The following is a 20,383-nucleotide window of genomic DNA, read 5'->3' as shown; positions in this document are numbered from 1 at the left end:
TGCCGCCGCCGCGGCCGCCGCCGAGTGTCAGTTTCTGCGCCGCCGCCTGCGGTCTCCCGGCCGCGGGCTGCCGGCCGCCCCGCGCCCCCGTCCCCGCCGCCGCCACCGCCGCCGCCGCGGGCCCGCGCGCCTCTCCGCGCGCCCGGCTCCGCCGAGCCGGCGCGGGCCGCGGCTCCTAGCGGCCGCTGCCCGGCGCTGCCCGGCGCGCAGATGGCGCACTCGGCGGCCGCCGTGCCGCTGGGCGCGCTGGAGCAGGGCTGCCCCATCCGCGTGGAGCACGACCGCCGGCGCCGCCAGTTCACCGTCCGGCTCAACGGTAACGCGGCGTCCGGCCCGCCCCCGCCTTTTGTCTGCGAGCGAGCGGGGCCCGCCGAGGCCGCCCCCTAGCTGGGGCGCGCGCCCCCGGCCCGCAGCCCGGGAGGGGCTTCGCGAGCGCGCGCCGCGGGGTGGCCTCGGCGGCCGCCGCTCCGGTGCCGCTCCGCCCAGCGCTCGGGGAGCAGGCCGGGGCCGCGCTCGCGGGCTAGGTGGGGGCGCGGCCGACTCGCGGGGCTGGGAGGAGCGGGCTGCCCGGGAGAGGCGTGTCCAGGCGGAGCACCGCGGGCAGGCGGGCAGGGGACCCCCGGGGAAGGCAGAGGTAGGAGTAGGGTCAGCTCTCGTGTCCTCTGCTGCCAGCACCGGGCTTCAGGCCGCAGGGGACCCGCAGGGGACCCGCTCAAGCGCGGCAGTTTTCCGTGTTGGACACCCCCTGAGGGCTGCTGTTGGAGATCCTGGAGAGTGGGTCAAGGGTGACCGCCTCCCTTTCCCCGGGTGTTAAATGGCTTCTTGCCGCCCCTGGGAACTTTAGCTTTTCTGCACGGGGGTAGTTGGGGGAATCTTCCGGGGCTGAGGGAGACCAGGGTGTCTGCCTCAGTGGGGACTATGGCTGGGAAGGTGTCACTATCAGCCCTGTTGGCTCTGAGACTTTGGCCAAGTTGCCTCATCTCTGTGCCCCAGTTTCTCCATCTGGGCAATGGGAGTAACACCAGTGCACACCTGTCCCCTGCTTGTAGGGATGAAATGCTGTCCTGAGGGTAAAGAAGGCTTAGAATACCGCTAGCAGCCCATAGCAAGAGCTACTCTACAGACCGATGGTTGTTTTTAAAACCAGAAAGCAGAGTCAAGTCTTCATTTTCTGTAAAGAAAGTTTCTCGGGGCTGGGGTTGGGGCATGGACGTTTCTCGGGCCCCACCACATCCCTGTTACAACCTCCCTGTGATGGGGGCATTTTCACCTCACGTTACGGATGAGTAGATTGAGGTTTGAACCCTAGCGAAGGAGTGACTTGCCCCGCATCACAAAGTCCCAGACCTCAGACCTGGGCCCAGCTGACCCTACACAGCGTTCTTTCCACGTGGACGCAAGTCCTTCCACCGCCATGCTGCTCGCCGCGGCCCAGCTGGCCTTGACACTCAGGGCTGGCCATTCTTGTGGGGAGGGTCCTTGTGGTTTTTCAGATCTTCTTTCCTGAGGTTCCAGAGAGGCCTCTGGTTCCCTCGGGGGCCCAAGAGGCTCCTTTATACATTCACAGGGACAGAAGAAAAAGGGAATGTTTGGGGTTTTCCTTTTTTGTTTTGTTTTGTTTGGTTTGGTTTTTTGCGAATCAGTACAGCCAGAGGACACCACCCCTCTAACTGGCTGTGGTCAAGGCTGGACATCCTCACCATATTTCTAAACTTGTCTCCTTCCCTTCCTCAAGTGGCTAACTATAAAATGGACTGGGGATCCCCCAGCCCAGCCCAGGGAGGAGTGGGGGGCCGCCAGCTTCTCTCTAGCCTGGAAGGTGGGGTCCGGCTGTGCGTATGGGGCGTGGGGGGAGATCATCTGTGTCGGGGCCCAGTCCGGCCTCGGCTGGGGAGGGGAACAGCGTGGCACAGAGTCTGCGGAACTACAGGGCAAGGCCTGGAGACTGGCTCCTTGTAGCCATTGGGAGAGGTGAGTGCTTGGGCTGAGAGCAGAGCAGCCCCAGGGCTCCGGGGCCATCCCCCTGGCAGGGCTGTGCTGAGAAGCTTCCAGCAAGCTCTTGCTGTGCGTGAGGGCACAGCTGGGGCAGCTGCGTTGCAGTCCCTGTGTCCCAGGCAGGCCGTGGGCATGCGAGGGAGGGGTGAGGGGAAACGGCTCTTCCTGTTGTACAGATGAGGGTACCGAGACGCAGGGAAGTGACCGAGTGGCTCAGGGTCCTGTACCTTGGAGGTGGAAGAACTGGGATTCACTCCGCAAGCCCTTAACTGCACACCTGCTGTGTGCCAGGCATTGCTCTAGGTGCTGAGTACTCGTGGACAGACAGTCTAGAAGGACGTGGACACTAAGGAAGGTGTAAAGTGTCCTAGAAAGCAAGGGCCTGGTGAGAAGACAGCAGGGCAGCAGAAAGACATGTCGGGAAAGGGCTGCTGTTTAGAATCAGGTGTCCCGGAGGGCCGCTCTGGGAAGGGGCCAGTTAAGTAAAGACCTAAAAGAGACAAGGAAGGGAGAGCTCCAGCGGGAAGAGCACTCCGAGGGGAAGCAGCAGCAGCAGCAAAGGCCCTGTGGTTGCCCGGCGTGAGTCCAGGGCGGTAGAGACTGGAGTAATGGAGAAGGGAGGGTTGGAGGATCGCAGCAGATACGCTCAAGAGGTCGGGGGGGGCGGTGATACGGGGGCCACGGAAGCCGTAGTGAGGACTTGGCTTTGACTCCCTGCGAGGTGGGTGCCTCGGAGGGTCCTGAGCAGAGGCTGGGTGGTGTCCCGGGCTCCGTCTGGCCGCGCCAGGGGAGCAGCCTGTGTGGGGCAAGGCGGAAGCAGGGAGTTAGCTACTGCACTGGTCCGGACGTCGTGAGCAGGGCGGCGGAGACATGGCCGGTCCCGGACAGACGGAGAAGGACGTGTGCATGGCTCTTACTGACGTGGCGTGTGAGGCGATGCTGCAGCCCAGGCCTGTCGCCCCCATCTCACGTTCGGAAACACTAGCTTGTATGTCATCATTTCGTAGGCGGGGAGACCAGGGCCCACAGCCAGTGGCATCTAAGCCAGAACTGAGCCCCCACCCCTGGGCGGTCCCTTCCTTGACCTTCCCTCTCTGCTCGCAGCCAGGACTGACTGTCCACGTGCCGCAGGGAGGAGGGTCGTCTGGGGGTCCTAGGATCCTGGTGGTTTCCACTTCCTTCCTGACCCCCATTTTGCAGATGGGAAGACTGAGGCCCCAGAGGGTTAGCGGGTACCTCTGGCCTCCGTCGGCACCCTCGAAGGCCGCAGGACTGAAAGCGAAGCACCGAGTCCCATGGCATTCAGATCCCAATCCTGGATTTGAGGCCTGACTCCATGTTGCCACCCCACAGTGTCCCGTGACCCTTGGAGCAGTGTTGCTGAGCAGGGAGGGTGGGAGAGGACGCGTGGTGTGGCGAGGGGCCTCGCCCGCTGTGTGGAGGGACTTCCCTGGGTAGCCCCAGGCCCTGCCCTCAGTGCCTCCTGGCTGCAGCCCCTTTGTCAAAGCCACCTCCGAGCCACTGGTGTCGCCCCTCCCAGGGGCCCGCGTTCTGGCTTTGCCTCCCCTTCAGTGTCCTGATCTGTACCATGGGGTTTGGATCCACTGGCCCTCCTCTCAGGCCTGGCTTGGCCAGAGCAGGGATCGTGTCCCTCTGCAGAGATCCCACGTCTCCCACCCAGAATCGCAGCTCCTCTTTCTCCACCTGCCAGGGCAGACAATCTCTTGGTGACCGCGTCTCCTGGTAGCTTCCCGGGGACTTCGGTCCTGAGTTGGGGCTGGGTGGAGGGTACCGGAGTGGAGAAACCCAGGGCAGGCCCCCTCCCCCCCCGCCGAGCGGAGCAGCTTTCCCTTTTCTCAAAACTAGTTCCAGTTCACGGTCTCGAGGCGATTCTGAGGTCCAGGAGGGTGGCAGCGATGGTCCCAGGCAGGACAGGTAAGGGCTTGGACGCAGAGGTGTCAGGACTGGCCTGAGGTCACCTGGCAGAGCCGGGACTGGAACTCAGAGCTCCAGCCTGCCCTGGGCTTGTCCCTGTGCCCCCGATGGCAAGCACTGACCCCCTTGCTGTGAGGCTCGGAGTGCTTGACAGCTCACGAAGCCCGTCCAGATAAGGGCCTAGGGCCTGAGCAGGCGACCAGCACAGCGCGGCAAAGGCTGGGGGGTCGGGAGCTGTCTGTGTGTGAGGACAGCAAGGCCAGTGTGGCTGGACCCGGGCCCCCGCAGAGGCCACACAGGATCCAGTGGCCGGATGCAGGGAAGCCAGCAAGGCAGCCGGAAGGGGGTGCCCGCGGAGATGGGCGCGGCGGCCAGATTCCAGGCACGTTTCGAAGGTTATGTCCGTGCACTGCTGAAGGGTCAGAGCAGCGTGTGAGAGGAAGGCAAGGCGTGGAGGACCTCGTTGATCTTGGCCTGAGTCACGGGAGGCTGGCCCTTTCCTGGGGCGCTCCAGACCAGTTTGGTGGGGTAGGGGTGGACTGGGCCGGGTCAGGTGTCGGTGGCTGGGACAAGGTGACCTTCGCTGCCCCTCTAAGGCCGAGGTGGGTGCCCGGCCATAGGCCAGGTGTGCCAAGATAGTCCGCTAGGGGCCTGGGTCCTGCCCAGCCTAGAGTGCTGCGGCCTGGCCAGTTGGGGGGGTTCACCATGGAGCTTTCTCCCTCACACGGGTGACCCCAGATGCCTCTTTGTACCTCTTTCAGCCAGCAAACTCTGAGCTCAGCCCCACATGCTGCCAGGCTGTGTAACTGCCTCTTGGAGCCTCAGTTTCCCCATCTGTAAACAGGGCTGTAAGAATCTTACCCACTTTGCAAGACGGTGGTGACGAATAGTGTGTGGAGAGAGCCGAGCACAGGACTGCCCGTGGCAGGGCCCCACGGGTGTGAGCTGCCTGTCATCTCCCCAAAGGCCAGCCCGTGAACGCCAGGACCCCAACATGGCTTCCTACTGCTCTCTGTCCCTCATTCGGGTTCAGCCCCGCCCACTCACTGATCCTTGAACATTCCACCTCAGGGCCTTTGCACGTGCTCTTCTTGGCACCGGACAGCTCATCCCCTGCATCTCCTTTGAGATCGGATCGTTCACGTCCTCCAGGTCGTTGCTCAAAAGAGGCCTCCCTGTAGACGCCATGTAAGATGGCAGCCCCCTGCCTTCTCTGCTGTATCCCAGCTTATCACCTTCGAGTTTCTACTATTACAATGGTATTGTTTATCTGTCTCCCTCCCTGAAGGAAGGTGGAGTCAGTTTTCTTCAGGGCTGCAGGCACAGCGCTCCAAACCCTGCCCAGCACATAGTAGGCCTTCCGTGAGTTTTGGGTCCTTAAATGGCCAGGGCAGACAGGCCGCAGCTCCTTCAGTGACTGGTGACCAGCTCAGGCCCAAAATAGCCTCCCGATCTCTGCTCTCCCCTACTGGGTGAGCCGAATTCACTCCCCGGTACAGACGCGGGAGCCAAGAGCCAAGTCCCATGCCACCCAGTGGGGGCAGGTGGCCGTCACTCGGCCTGCAGAGAGGGGGAGACGTTGGGGATCCCGAGGTGTGGGGAGGAGGCGGGACTGGGGCCACCCGCGCTGGGGCCAAGAAGGGAAAAGGGCATTCCAGACAGAAGAAACTGCGGAGGCAAAGGCCTGGAGGCAGGGGGTAGGAGGCGTGTTGAGGTGGGGCTGAGGGTCGGGAGGGAGGCCTGGGTACCTGCTTCACCTGGTACTTGCTGTGGTCCTTGGGTCTGTGGAGCTCAGTTTCCCCATCTGGAAATGGGCAGATGAATTACAGCCTCCTCCTGGAGCTCTGGGGAGAAACAGAAAGCCTCCCACGTGGGATGAGAGCCTGTTGCCATGTCCGATTTGCTGTGAGACCCTGGTCTGGTCATTGATATCTCTTGGCCTGTCAGCCCTCCACACTCACCACGGGCTGGGAGCCCAGGCAGCAATGAGGAGCGAATTCTCTCGGATGCTTTGAAGTTAAAACACATGAGAGATTATTTGCTTTAAAAATTAAAGAAAGACACTTGGCATTGACGTGCTTCCTTTTAGAACTGGTGAATGTGGTTTTTTTTTTTTCCTTCTTTTTTTAAGATTTTATTTATTTATCTGACAGAGAGACAGCCAGCGAGAGAGGGAACACAAGCAGGGGGAGTGGGAGAGGGAGAAGCAGGCTCATAGCGGAGGAGCCCGATGCGGGACTCGATCCTAGTACTCTGGGATCATGACCTGAGCCGAAGGCAGATGCTTAACGACTGAGCCACCCAGGCGCCCCTGAATTGTGTTTTCTAACCTCAGGGCCTTTCCATCGACCGAGTCCTCAGCCCGTCCCTCCCTCAGCTACCCCCTCAACTCCGAGGTTTTCTTGGAGGGATCTCCGCAGACTGCCCCTGGCTAAATGGCCCCCTCTCACCCCCAACCCGCTTTATTTGTCCCTCGTACACTTACAGTGGCCTGAAACGATGGACCGTGGAGTCGTCCCGAACCCGTCTCTCTCCCTCACCGCGGCCAGGTCGCCGGCAAGTCCTGCCGCTAAACCTTCACAACACTGAGTCCGACTTCTTCCCGAACCCCCCTGCCTCTACCCACGTCCGCGTCCCCATCGTCACTCACATGGGCCAGTGCAGCGGCCGTCTTATTGGTCTCCCTTCATCTGTCCCGGGTCTGTTCTCGTGGCAGCCAGATGGGTCCTGTGAAATCCCAGTCACCTCGGGTCCCTCCTCTGTCAAGCACCCTCCTGTGGCTCCCAGTTCACAGTGACTTAAAGTCTCTGCAGCACCTGGTCCTGTTACATCCCTGCCCTCAGCACCCCCCACCCTCCCCTTTGCCCACGCTGCTTGCCACCCCAGCCTCCTCACTGTCCCTCAAACCCATCAGACCCACGCCTGCCTCAGAGCCTTTTCACTGGCTGTTCCCTCTGCCAAAACACAGTTCCCGGAGACATCCCACGGATGACTCCCTCTGCTGCTTCCTGTTTCTACGCAGCACGCCCTCCGTCCCTGCCCCACCCCTGCAAGCTAATTAACTTGCTTTTCTTGTTTACCCTCTGTCTCCCCTTCTACAGGCAAGGCTCTGTCTGGCTTGTTTGCAGCTGAGTCCCAGCACCAGAAACAGTGCCTGGGGCTCTGCAAACATCTGTCGAATGGAACGGATGGATACAGGGCTGAAGGGACAGATGGACAGATAGGGTGGCTGGCTGGGTGGATGACGTGTGCTGAGAGGGGTTACCAGAGCAAAGGCTCACGTGCTCCTGTGTTCCAGGCACTGCTCTTAGCGTTGTGTAGACATGACCTCACTCGGTCCTCTCAACGCGATGAGGAATGCTTTATTATATGCCCCCGTTTATGGGTAAGGAAACTGAGGCACAGAGAGGTCATTCCAGGTCCAACCCCGGCACCCTGGCTCCAGACTCCCATCCCTGCATCTGCGTGACTTAAGCCCCAAGCGTGTCCCGGGCCTCACCTGTTGGCCGTCCTCCCTCCGCAGGATGTCACGACCGGGCCGTCCTGCTCTACGAGTATGTGGGCAAGCGGATTGTGGACCTGCAGCACACCGAGGTCCCCGACGCCTACCGCGGGCGCGGCATCGCCAAGCACCTGGCTAAGGTAGGGGGAGGGGGTGCCGCCCTCTCGCTCGGCTCAACCGTGGCCCTGGGGGGCCGGCCCGGGCCTGTGTCGTGGCCAGAGTGCGGACGGCGTCACCTTGCCAGCAGGCTACAGCCGGGAGCGGGCGGCTGTCCGGCAGCGCTCTGCCCTCCCCCGGCTCCTCTGCGGTGGCGGGTCTGGGCCCGGGCCCGGGGTTGTGTGGAGCTAGGCCCCCGGGGCCACAGACACCTGCTGTAAGTTAGCGGCTTGCTGGCCGGGCCCGGCCCCTACGTGATAGGTGCTCAGTAAAGTTCCTGAACGAACAGGTAGAGGACTGTCCGAGCACAGCGGCTTGCGTCCCATTGTGCCCCTGAGCCCTGCGTCCCCAGAGCCCAGGCCGGCTGGAGAGCAGGTGCGGGCTTCCTGCGGGGAACTGCAGCCCAGAACAGAGGCTGGCCTTCCGTTCGTGGTCCTGAGCCGTTCGTGACCACAGCTCCCATGGTCTTCCCTCTGGCTGCCCTGCCCACCTGCTCCCCCACCTCGGGGCTGTGTTCCTCTCCCCCTCCCCTCTCCTCATCTGGCTGCCGCCGCCAGGGCCAGCAGCTCGTGCCCGGGCTTGTAGACACAGCTGGCTCTTCCTGAGCGGGCCCGGCCTCCGCGCTGCCCTGTGGGGCTTGTCCCGTGCTGCCTCGGAGGAAACTCTGAGAGTCACTGACCCGGGTAGGGGGGAGGCGGGCCGTGGAGCTGGGTGCACCCCTCCCTAATGCTGGGGAGCCTTGGCAGCCGTGGGATCTTCTGGATGCCCCCGTCCGTGGCTCCCGTGAGCCCTGCCTGCTGAGGGCACGGAGGCGTTCACCATGTGGCCTCTGATGGCTGCCTTCGTGGGCCTTCCGTTTCTTTTTCTGTGAAATGGGAGGAGAGACTGGAATCCGGTCCCTCGAGGGTCTCGGGCTGTGAGCCCTGAGATGGGGTGTGGACAGGGAGGCGCAGCGAGGCCTGCTCAGGGGTGTGGAGCTGGCGGTTCACACGGGCTGTAAGCACAGGGTCCCTGGTAGGTGCTCAGTAAGTGCTCCTCCTCTCTCATCAGACCAGCCAGCCCCACCCAGGCTGTCCTCCACTTTGTTTCGGCAGACACTTATTAAACACCAGCTGTATGCAGGACATCCTGCAAGGCACTGGGGGTAGGGGGCCTGCCCTCGCTCGCTGTCTCCTGAGCCCTTGGTGAGAACAACCACAGCCGTGATGAAGGCCGCCCTTCATCGCTGGCACCCTCATCGCTTCTCCACCCCCCCCCCGCCATCCGCTTCGGGAGCCTTGTCATAATAACTAAGCGTGACCTCTGCTACATGCAGGGAGCCCTGGGGCGCCCCTGACGCAGACAGACGGTGAGGTTCCAGGACAAGGCATCAAAGGAGCGGCCACGTGAAGATGCGGGAGGAAGAGCTGTAGGCCTTGCGGGCACAGAGGCCCTGAGATTGGATGGGGTGGGCGCGGTGGCCGCCAGGCCTCGTGGTGGGGGGGGTGCGGGACAGGTGAGACACGGCGCGGGGCCAGGGGTTCTTTGGTTTAGTGCCTGCTTGCTGCCCTTCTAGATGCACAGAGCCGTGGCCACACTGCCGCTGGGTTCGCCGGGCTGCCCGTGTGCACACTGCCCTCCCGGGGCCCTGGGACCCAATCCTGGCTTATCCGCCGCCGTGTCGTGCGGCCCCGGGCAGCTCACCCGAGCTTTCTGCCTTGGTCGCCCCCACTGCAAAAGCAGGGCAGCGGCGGCACCTGCCTCATGCTGTGGCCGGCGGCTAGGAACGGTGGCGTGGCCGCCAGCTGCCGCCCTTGGAGGGAGGAGTCCGGGAAGGCGTGGGGGCGGGGCCGTGGGCTGCAGGCACTGACCGCGCCTCTCTCTGCCCGGCCGCAGGCTGCGCTGGACTTTGTAGTGGAGGAGGACCTGAAGGCCCATCTCACGTGCTGGTACCTCCAGAAGTACGTCAAGGAGAACCCACTGCCACAGTACCTGGAGCGCCTCCAGCCATAACCCCGGCCGCGGGCAGGAGCCCCCCGCGCCAGCCCTCTCCTCGCGGCCTTCGCCCAGCCCTCCGCCTGCTCTCAGGAAACCTGCTCCCCCCGGGGGCGGACTCAGAGTTAGTTTTGTAAGGACGCTCAGCTCATCGGGGGCCCCGGAGGCTGCCGGCCTACGACGGGCAGTGGTCCAGCTACTGTGGTGAAGGGGAGGCCGGGCAGCCGAGGTCGCGGCGTTTCCTGCTCTGCAAACACCGGCTGGCTGGCTCCTCGGAAGGCCACCCCCGCCTTTCGTGGGGGGGCCTGCGGGGGCCGGCGGCCCGGACGGCAGGGTGGCCTGTCTGGGTCCCGCCTGCTGGTCCCTGCTCTGCGATCAGCAGGAGGGCTGATGCGGGGCCCCCTGTGCCATCACCTAGGGCTGTGTCCTTCGTGCCGACAGGAGGGCATTCCCCAAGTGGAGAGCAGCAATAAGAAACCTCGCGTCCACTTCCCGGGGCCGTGGCACCGCGCCACGGCTGCCGCCGCCGGCCTGCTCTCCGTCCAGCTTCTGCGCCCGGCGCTGGGGTCGGGCCGAGGCGAGGGGCAGCCCTCCTCGTGGGCAGAGCCTGGAATGCGTGGACGGGGTGCCCACCGCGGCTCGACCGTGCACACGTGAGCACACATGCACGCACACACACGCATATGCACACACACGGGACACTACGTGCAGGGCTGTGCGTCAGTGGCGTGACGATGGAGGGAGCGCTGGGTGTTCTCTCCTTGGTACCTGCTCCCTTAATCCCTCCTCTGTCAGCTCTGCGGGAAGTTGAAGTCCCCGTCCCCTGTGGCCGCCCTCCTGTTTGCCCCGTCTGCCTGGAGCCAGGCCCAGGTGCAGCCCGGGCACCAAGCCCTGGGAACCCCCCTTCCGCCGGCCTCCTGGCCACCCTATGGGTGGGCTTTGTCACAGAGGACCCGTTGGAGCTCAGGTGGGAGGGGGCACACTGTCCTCACAAAACCATCCTCAGCCCCAAGGGGGAGAAACATTTCTAGAGAGGGATTTCCTTTGTGGACATCGGACGTCAGAGCACCTTTCCGTTTCATGGCAGGCTTCTGGCTGGCCTGTTCTGTTGCCTGGCTGGGCTCCCAGGGTCCCTCCCAGACCATCTCTCCTGGCAACGGCCTGGGAGGTGCACACAGCACCCTTCCTTCCGCAGGCTTTATGAGCTGCTGAGGGCTCGGTCCTGACCTCCTGTGCCCTCCTTCCTGCAAGGGTCAAATCCATGCCTGCCTCTGTGTGGGGCTGGAGGGCGACCCTGGAGTCAGAGTCCCTTTGGGGCTGAGACATCGGCTAACAGCACATCCCTGGGGGTACCGTGTTGCTCCAGGCCTCGGGCTGGGGGCGGGCTTGGGGGGGTGTGTGTGCTGGGGGGACTGCTCGCCACGGTGACCCCTCCCTTTCTCTGACTTGTGGTAGCGGGCCTCGGCCTGTGGTTGTCCCACTTACCTCTTTGCTCCCGGTCTCGGCACCGAGCTCACCACAACCACCGCAGCAGCTCAGGAGCCCCGCAGACGTTGGCACAGACCCCTTCCCCCCCAGCGGCAGGAACGTCTAAATCAGGGTGTGCATGGAGTGCCCGGCAGCCTGCCCACGGGGGTCCCTGAGCCCCAGAGAGGCACTGTCCTCGGCACCCCCCACCCCCTCCCATGTGCTCGCTCCGAGCCCCACTCCGGCCTCTAAGGATCCCCCCTCACCCGCGAGGACTGAGGGCACCCCTCGCCTTCCCACCGTGCTCCTCAGTTCTGTTTGCAAAGGGCTATCGCAAGGAGCCGGAGAAGCCCCCAGGCCTCTCCTGTGCTGGGAGTCCGCGGTGGGAGGAACTCTGGCAGGAAGTAGGTTCAGCCGAGTCCCCTCCAAGGCTGGGGGTGTCCTATCCCTGGCGCAGCTCAAGGGAAGAGTGGGTCGTAGGCCCAAGAGTAGACGGATGGGCCAGTCTGGGGTCCGGGCCTTCTCCCTCCGACTCCTGGGGCAGGGGGGTTATGGGTCCCCTTCCGCTCCCTCCCCTCATCCACACATGTCTCCCCAAGGTCAAACAGCCTCCGTCATGAAAACTGCCCAGTAGCTGAGAAAACTGGTGCTGTTTCCCCCTGGCCTACAGGGTGACGTGAACGTGCTCCAGGAGACCACTTGGCTCCAGGGCCCTCCCAGTCCAGCCATGGCAGGGAGCCCTACGGCAGTAGCACACAGGACCCCGGGGAGGCCCCCGGGGCAAGCAGGGCCAACGGGAGCCAAGAGCCAGGTGGCATTGAGAGAGCAGCCCTGTCCCGGTCCTCCATGTGTCCCAGCCCGAACCCGTGTTCCTAACCGCAGGGGACACGCCACACCTGGCCAGCATACACACAAAACACTTAGTACTTGAACCAGGAGACATGCAGGGTCTCAGGAACAGCTTGTCCCCAGTCCCCGCGGGAGCCACCTGGAGCCTCCTGGCCCCCGGCCGCCTTAAAGTGACACACGCTGCCCCCGGCAGCGGCCAGCCTGCCCTCAGTCTTCAGCAGAGCCTCGAGGCAGCAACAGCCTGCTCTCCGAGGCTGGGACCCTGGTCTGCAGCAGACGCAGCCCCGGAGCGCCCAGCCCACCTCCCCGGCCTGCCCCCCGCCCCGCCTCGCCCCTGGGTGCTGCTCCAGCCTCGCCCGCACCCGTCCGGGGTGCTCCAGGAGCCCTTCCTGGGCAGGCAGGTTGCGTGGGCCGGTTCCGCCCGCAGGGGCAGGGGGACGCTCGGGGATCCCACCGTGGCGCCCCCCTTCCAGGAGATTGCCCCAAAGGCCCTGCGCTCTCCTGCCGTGTCTCGCTCGGGGGAGGGGGGTTCCTTCTCTTGCCGGTGAAAATAGGTGGTAACTCATGTGCCTTTCCTACTCAGGACCTGTTCCAGGTGGTGTCTGGGCCAAGGCCGGTCTCCAGACCCGCTCCCTTCGTTACTTTTCAAACTCCTGAACAGATTGCATGGCGTACATTTCAATAAAAGGTGTGACCTAGTGTGCTGGCTGCAGGACTGCTTCTAGAAGCCGCACGGCGGGCACTCGGGCCCGGGGCTCTTCTCCCCCACCCGGTCCTGCGCCATCCCCACGGCAGTCTGATCACTGGCCCCCCTTTTACCGAGGAGGAAAGTTCAGGAGCCGTGGGGTGTGAGGAGGGAGGGGAGAGGGCAGGCTGGGCAGGTGCTCGCCATTCCTCTGTCCCAGGCCCCGGTGTTCAGCCTCTTATCTAATGGACAGCGAAGCCCCCGTTTTCCGGTAGGGAAGGCGAGGCTCTGACAGGCACCCAGAGCTTGGCTGAGGTCTCCCAGCAAGAGCGCAGTGGCGTCCGGATCTGGGGACTTGGCCATCCTTTCCCATGTCACAGCTCCCACCTCCTGAGGCCGCAGCCGCGCTGTCAGCACCGGGCCTGCCGAGCAGCCGGATGGGGTTTGCCAGCAAGACACTGTGATGTCCTGTCACGTCTCCTCGGCTACTGCTCTAAGACTGTCCCTCTCCCCACTAAAGAGCCTTCCCCGGCGCTTCTGGTCCCCCGGAGAAAGGAGGCTCCCATGCAACCCCATGGGGACAGCCAGGCACTGCACTCGAGGGCCGTGTGGCCACATCCCACGTCTGTCCCACTCCCTGCCCCCCACCAGACGGCTCAGGGAGGGAGGGACCCCTGAATGGGAGTTTTCCTAGTTCCCACTCGGGATCACGGTGCCACCCCGAACAGAAAAAGAAGAGGAAGGCCCTTCAAAATCTTGTCCAGCCTGGTGTCATGGCAGTGCCATGAGATCCCAGGTCTCAGGCCGATTTTACAGATGAGGAAACAGGCCCAGAATGGGGGAGTCCCTAGGCTGCAGCCCACATAGCTAGGGAGCAAGAGCCGCAGAATCCACACCCAGTCCCCGCCCTCTTTATAAGACGGTGCTGGGCTCGGGGGCCCTGGGTCTTAATGTCCACTCTAGGGGACAGATGGTCTCCGAGAGCAACACACCTGACTTCTGACAACTCTGCTCCTTTGGAAGGAGGCGTGTTCTGGCTCAAGCTACCAGGTACAGAGCTAGGCCGGGGGGCCTGCTGGCCAGGAGAGGACGACATCCTGCGTGCACCTGGGGCGTGGCGGGGACTAGGAGGGAGCAGCCAAGCATTCATTGGCTCATGTTGTTCCTTCCTCTGGGCTGGCTTCTCGGCTTTGCCCAAGTCCACACGAATGTCCCCTCTGCTATTCTCAGGGTGCCGCTCCTTCCGAATCAGCGCCCTGAGCTCCCCACCAGCGTCTGGTTGTCACGCGGCCCCCAGCATTTTCCAGCTCCGGGCTCCAGCGTCCCTGTCTCGTCCCACAGCCGCAGGGCGTGACAGCGAGGTGTCCCTGGCTGCGGAGGACACTCCCCGGCCTGGAGCCGAGTCTTCGGCTTTCTCTTGCTGACCCCGGTGCAGCCCCAGCATCCAGCCCACGCCGGAGCATTTGTATCTGTCGCGTCCCGGTGACCGGGGACAGCGGCCGGCGGCTCTCCAAGCCCTGCTTTCAGGGTGCGCCTCCACCCCGCACTGAAACTGGGGGAGATGTCCAGCAGCAGTTTTGACCGTCCACGGGCCCCTTCCCCCGGGGGGCAGTGAGGTCATGACTGTGCCCCAGCCCAGTCCGGTCACACAAGCCAGCCCGGGCTCCTGTGTTGGAGGGACCGTTCTTCGGAGGCCGTCGCTGAGACCAGGAACGACGTCAGTCATGGTAGAGTCTGCGTCAGGTGCGGCAAAGAGACGGGATTTAGTGCGGGGCACTGGGGGAGACGAGCAGGTGTGAGGAGATGACCCAAATGTTAGTACGTGTGGGAGGCTGCGGTGCCACGCCTGGGGCACGAGGTGTCCCCGGAAGCCACGACCGCTGGGCCACCGCTAGGACTCCGCTACCTGAACAAAACCCCAGGGTGGGTGCCCTCCCGTCCCTGCTGCCACGGCTGCTAAAAACACCCCAGATCCAGAAACTCGCCTTCACCGTCGTCTAGGCTCGCGCCAGTGCCCCCCCACCCTGGGCAGAAGTTAACAGGCCGCCCGGCGCGGAGGGCTCCGGGACATGTGGCTTGCCGGTGTGACCCGGGGGAGGAAGGCACGCGGATGCCCCCAGACGAGTAGCGGGATAGAATACTGTTGCCAGCGAGGGGCAGGGCCGCTGATACCGTGCCAGTCCATCTACAGCTCCGGCCAAGCCAGCGTGATCGAGCACGACGGCTCCCAACGCCAGGCCGACTCCGGACGGCTGTCAGAACGGCAGCTCCCGTTTGGGGGCACTCGGTCATCGCGACACTGCTGTGGCATGGGCTGGTGTGTCATGAGCCTGTCGTAGGTGACGGGGGACACTTGCAGGCTCCGGATCGGGGGTTTGGGTGGGGTCGGTGGGTGGGATTCAGCAGTCGTCTGAGTGAGGGAGAGGGTGGAACACATGAGGTCAGAGGAGGACCCTTCGAGAGGCCTCTTTCGGGAGGCACTCCACGATGAAGTCACGTGTCCGATGTGGACGGACGCTGAGACAGGACAGGAGTAAGCCCCTCCGTGGTCATTCTGGAATCCGGGATAAGGAGAGCCAGGGAGAAAAGCATTCACGGGTGTTCTATCGGTTAAAAGACCAACTGAAGGTGTGAAGTAGGTCAGAAAATCAGGCCCCTTCATTCATATTTCCCAAGTCGAATCTGCCTGTGAAGGGAGAGCCTTCCTCCTTTTACGTGCGGAGACCCTGCAGTTCAGAAGCCAACGCCATTGCCACGAGGAACACCTTTTATGTATCCCGTGAGGATGTGAGGGCGAGCGGGGCAGATGGGGCTGCAGCTTCAGGGGACCGCACAGGGCAGGGTGGGAGTGGAAGGCACACACCCGGTATGAAGACCACGACAGGGCTGCTGGCACGCACAGGCAGGCCCCACCGCAGTCAGAGGCCCTGGAAGGCTCTCCTGAGGAACGAATATCTAGGTCGAAAGCTACAAAATAGGCGGGCACTGTGAAGGCGTCAGCCTACAGGCCCCGTAGGAGGTGGTCCCCACGGTCTCGGACCTCATCTCCACCACACTGCAGCCACGCAGGCCTCCCGGCGGCTCCTCACACCCGCCGAGTCACTCCCACCTCAGGGCCTTTGCACACGCGGTCCCATCCGCACAGAATGCTTTTCTCCCAGCCATCCTTGGGTCTCCCTCTCTGGCCTCCTTCAGGCCTGTGCCCAACTGTCAGCTTCTCAGTGAGGCCCCCTTCCCCAGATCCTACCCTGCCTTTAAGTTGCTACCCACCCCTCCTGATTCCCTTACTCTGCTCGAGTTTTTCCAATCGTTGCTTTCTTCTTACATCATACAGAACCGGTTTATTTTAGCTTGTTATTATCTGTCGTCTGCATCTCACTCCTAGGGTACAGGCCCGTGAACACAGTGGTTTGTGTTCCGTTTTGCTCGTTCTGTTATCCCCAGACTGGACCAGTGCCCGGCACAGACTTAAGGCTCAACAAGATTTGTTGGCTGGATGGACAGACAGATGAATGGATGGAAGAATAAAGCGGAAGGGAGCTCTGGGGAGACAAACAGCGCGAGCAAAGGCGCAGCAGTGAGGTCGCTGACGGGATCCTTCGAGGCTGCACGTGCCTGCAAGCGAGGGCGGCAGGAAACGAGCCCCGGGAGGAGGGGGACGCAGATGATGGACAGCCTGCAGGTGTGGTAGAGGCCGCCCACCACTCGTGGACACACAGCTGCTCCTGCCGGCCCCCCGGCCCCCCGGCCTCCGGAGCTGGCGTGCCCCCGGGTCTGACTTCTAGCCGGTGGGCTGCGCGGGGTACGGTGGGCTCCTTCCAGGCTCGGTCTTTCCCGTTCCGCTGCTGGATGCCGGCGATGGCAAGGCTGTGATGGCCGTGCGTCTACTGGGGAAGAACGCAGGTCCCCGGGCTGCTGCGTGGCCACACGCCCCCTGCCGAGAACCAACTCTCCGTTCCGCTTGTTCCATGAGCGAGAAATACATTCCTGTAGTGTTTTAAGCATCCAGCAATTGGGGGTGCGCTATACCAGCGAGGGTACTAACTCTACCTCGAGCTGGGGCGCCTCCCTTACTTAGCAGGGGAAATAGCGGGCCTGGCTTAGGGGTCAGGCAGCAGGGGACGCGGACTCAGATACTGCAGAGCGGGAAGGTGGACACTCACGTCGTGCAGGGTGAATGTTCGTTGCCACCGTCCCCCCTCCGGCCGTGGAGGGCAGAGCAGGCCGCTACTGAGCCTGGTGGCTTTCAGGGGCACTCAGGCAAAATAGTGGGTGCGGGGGGTGCCGTCTGTTTGCAGCGAGGTGCGTGCAAGGGGACGGTCTGCAAGTGGAAGGCAGGTGGGTGACAGGGTGGGCGGCCTGGCGCTGTTGGAAAAGGCAACTGCCGTTGGGCACCAACAGCCCAGGAGGCCCAAGGCAGCAGCGGCCCAACCCAGCTTTCTCCGCGCTGTAGACAAAGTCTCGGCCGCCTGCAGGAGCGGATGCGGTGTCCCCTGGGCCCGCCAGCTCACTGTCTGAGCTGCTCCGGAGGTGAAGTTTCGGGAAACTGAGGCGGAGGCAGACGTGGGATTAAAAGCAAAGAAATGGAGCTTCTTGAAAGCTACGTTAGGAAAGGGCGCCGGTGCAGCCATCTGGCACATCCTGGAAGGAGAGCTCCTCAATTTTGGGAATCGTACTGCCACGAAGAATGTGCCCCTGGCTTGGCCCCCCGAGACCTCGCCCACGTGCGCAGCCTGCAGAAAGCGTCCAGGCCCCTCCTCAGACGTGGCCACGGAGAAAACGGGACGGGCAGGGCCCTCCCAGAGAGCAGAGTCGGGGCCGAGCCAGGGCGGGGGTCCCCACGGCACCTGCCACGGGACGTGCTGCCTCCTGCCTGCCCTTCTTCAGCCGAGAGCTTCACCCGCGTTGAGCCTGTCCCTGTCCCACCATCTCATCCTGGTTCAGAGTGGGCAGTAACTTGGCTTCTACTTCTAGATGCCAGGCGGCTGCCCGTGGAGAGCACGCTGCATCTCTAAGAGACAGGAGGCCTCCGGCCCAGTGGGGTGTGGTGTGGGCTGTCCGTCCAGCAGAGCGGGCGAGCGGAGAAAGGGCAGCTCTGCCACTGGGTGACCAGAGGACAGATTGTTGCAGGGACTCCGTAAGTCGCCTAAACTCCACTTCCTGCCCTTCCTGGGCAGACAAACGGCATCGCCCAGCCTCCCTGGTCCTTGATTGGCAGAAGTGGACGGAGGCCTTCCGAAGGTGGTGCCTCCCCTCCCCCACCCCTCCTTCCCCTTCAGGAAGTGGCGGACTCCTGGGAGGGAGAGCCCACCTTGCATCTGACCTCTGAAGCATTGTTCAGTGTATCTGTTAGAACTAAGAGCAGCTTAACAAACACATGGGCCTGCTCAGGCATCTAGATTGTTGCTGAGGTTTCTGGGGGACTCATTGAAGGCTTGTAAACAGGGAAGTGCCACGTTCATATTTGTTTTAAAGGAATTATGGTGGCGAGAGTGTGGCGAAAGGAGTGCAAGGTGAAGGTTGGGGTTAGGAAGGCCGCGTAGGAGGTCAGGGCAGATCCTCAGTGTCCTGGACCACAACAGAGGAGTACGAGAGAAATGGGTAGGTTCGAGGTTTTCCCGAGTCCACAGCTGACAAGTGGCAGGGTCAAGACTCGAACTGGGGTCTGTCTGGGTAGAAGAGGGCCCTATGTGTTGAGGTGTGTGTGTGTGTGTGTGTGTGTGTACGCATGGCCCCCAGATTCCATCTCTACTACAGCCAGCCCAGGCCAGGGCCCAGCATCCCTCCCTCACCTGAACTTCTGGTCTCCTGACTGATCTCTCGTGCCCTGTGGGCTGCTCTCCACACAGGAGCCAGAAAGATCTTCCTGAACCCTCAATCAGACCGTGTCCAGTGCCCTTGCACGGCACTAAGGGTACAATCCGAGGCACCCGAAGCAGCCCCTGCTCACCCACGTCTCTCAGGCTCATCATACTTCAGCGGCACGGACCTTGTTTCTGCTCTTCAAATCCTTCAGGCTCATTCCTGCCGCAGGGCCTTTGCACTTCTGTTTCCTCTACCTGAAATTGTCTTCCTCCAAACATTACCATAACGTCGCCTTCCTTGTCATTTAGATCTGTCCTAATTAGACATGTGTTCAGCTGCTAGGAAAACCCGACTCACAGTGGCATTTCATGTGCCCCCGTGTCAGTCTGGAGGATGAAGGTCCAGGCTCATTTCGTCTGCATCGCCTTACCATGTTGCCTTTTGCCCTCCTGCTTGTCGCTTCACGGTCACAGAACGGCTCCTGTGCGTCCAGGTATCTCAGCCATGTTCTAGGCAAGAGGCTAGACCTTTCCAGACCTCCCCATCTGATGCTGCGTCCCGGGCACTCTTCACCTCACCGCGCCATCTTATTCTGACCTGTATCACTCCTTGGACTGTTCTTACTTGTTTCCTTGCTTCTTGACCAACTCTTGCCACCGAAACAAAAGCTCAGAAAGCAGGACAACACCCGTCGTGTTCATCGCCAAGCCCCGGCTACGGCACCGTGTCGGGAGCATAGGGATGTTTGTTGAATGAGTGAACGATGACATCCCCGAGCTGGCTTGGTGCCAGCGTCGGGACGCCAACTCACGCCACCCACCTCATGGGCCTGGACATTTCACAGAGTGTCCATGGGACCCTCTGTGCGAGGAATCCAGGGAGTCGTGAGGAGCTGCCCGTCCACGCGCAGGTTGAGGGCATATGAACAAGGAGCATGTGTTTGCTGGGCTGGTTGGAGAGAGAGAGAGAGAGAAAATCCCCCCCGGCCCCCACTGGGATTTGGGGAGTACTCCTTACTCGGAGTGTGAGGCCGTCTTTCCTCAGAGGCCTGTGGCCAGTGAGATGATCCTGGGCCACGAGAGCACAGAGTTAAAGGGTAAGCCCTCCCCTCGGGGGCAAGTGTCTTCCTTTTCCTGGGAGCTTTAGGGGAGCGAAGATATCTTGCTAGAATTTAATAACTTTTTTTGTTCTTACTGTATGTATTTTTGCAGAATCCTGCATGTGATACAGACATTCCATTCAGATAGGCAATACAGAGTTTCTCTCTTTTTTTTTTTAAAGATTTTATTTATTTGACAGAGAGAGACAGGCAGCGAGAGAGGGAACACAAGCAGGGGGAGTGGGAGAGGAAGAAGCAGGCTCCTAGCGGAGAAGCCCGATGTGGGGCTCGATCCCAGGACCCTGGGGTCATGACCTGAGCCAAAGGCTTAATGACTGTGCCACCCAGGCGCCCCCAGAGTTTCTCTTTGAAATAAATGTATTTCAGCGTTCAAAGACTAAACGCACTCAAAGAGCAATGTTAAGAGTGGACTAAGGATCTGGCACAAATGCCAATCATCACGTCTTCCTAGTTCCAAAACATTTTCTCCATCCCTAGAAGAAGCCTGGTACCCATCAGCAGTCCCTCCCCACGCCCCAGCCCCTCACGCACAACTGCTGATCGAGGGTCTCCCTAGGCGTGCCTACGTGGGCATGTCACACACACGTGACCAGCTGCTTCCGTGCAGCGTGTTTTCCAAGTCCATCCATGTTGTAGCGTAAGCATCAGGACCGCATTTCTGCATGGCCGGGTAATAGCCCGCTGTGGGGATGGACCCTGTTTTGTCGATGTGCTCGTCGTGCGTGGACATTGGGCTTGCTCTACATTTTGGTGACTGGGAATCGTGCTGCCGAGAGCGTGGGGGTACAAGCTGCTGTTGCTGGTTTGCTTTTTTTCAGATTTATTTGAGAGAGGGAGTGAGCGAGAGAGAGAACACCAGCAGGGGGAGGGGCAGAGGGAGAAGCAGGCTCCCCGC

At 62.1% G+C, this 20,383-nt stretch overlaps 1 protein-coding gene across 2 annotated transcripts; it reads left to right on the top strand.

Moving 5' to 3' along the window:
- Nucleotides 1-11: 11 nt before the first annotated feature.
- On the top strand, nucleotides 12-12,577 carry NATD1 (N-acetyltransferase domain containing 1). 2 transcript variants are annotated; one of them, XM_045778210.2, is made up of 3 exons: nucleotides 12-316; nucleotides 7,454-7,572; nucleotides 9,464-12,577. In XM_045778210.2, the coding sequence occupies exons 1-3, from the start codon at nucleotides 211-213 to the stop codon at nucleotides 9,578-9,580; spliced, it is 342 nt and encodes a 113-aa protein (XP_045634166.1). In that variant the 5' UTR covers nucleotides 12-210; the 3' UTR covers nucleotides 9,581-12,577. The 2 variants fall into 2 exon arrangements, with proteins under 2 accessions (XP_045634166.1, XP_087723841.1); XM_087867715.1 differs by lacking the exon at nucleotides 12-316 and adding an exon at nucleotides 596-1,971.
- Nucleotides 12,578-20,383: the final 7,806 nt, after the last annotated feature.

The sequence above is a fragment of the Ursus americanus genome, chromosome 14 (genome assembly GCF_024610735.1).
Source record: "Ursus americanus isolate L20-20 chromosome 14, mUrsAme1.1.p, whole genome shotgun sequence".
NCBI lineage: Eukaryota > Metazoa > Chordata > Mammalia > Carnivora > Ursidae > Ursus > Ursus americanus.
This window is presented reverse-complemented; position numbering and strand designations above follow the sequence as displayed.

What these genes read in the sequence shown, in the direction of transcription:
- NATD1 (XM_087867715.1), top strand. Translation starts at nt 1,839, where the DNA reads ATGGGGCGTGGGGGGAGATCATCTGTGTCGGGGCCCAGTCCGGCCTCG. An exon ending in CCTTGTAGCCATTGGGAGAG is followed by an intron (nt 1,972 to 7,453) that starts GTGAGTGCTTGG and finishes CTCCCTCCGCAG; the next exon opens with GATGTCACGACCGGGCCGTC. An exon ending in TCGCCAAGCACCTGGCTAAG is followed by an intron (nt 7,573 to 9,463) that starts GTAGGGGGAGGG and finishes GCCCGGCCGCAG; the next exon opens with GCTGCGCTGGACTTTGTAGT.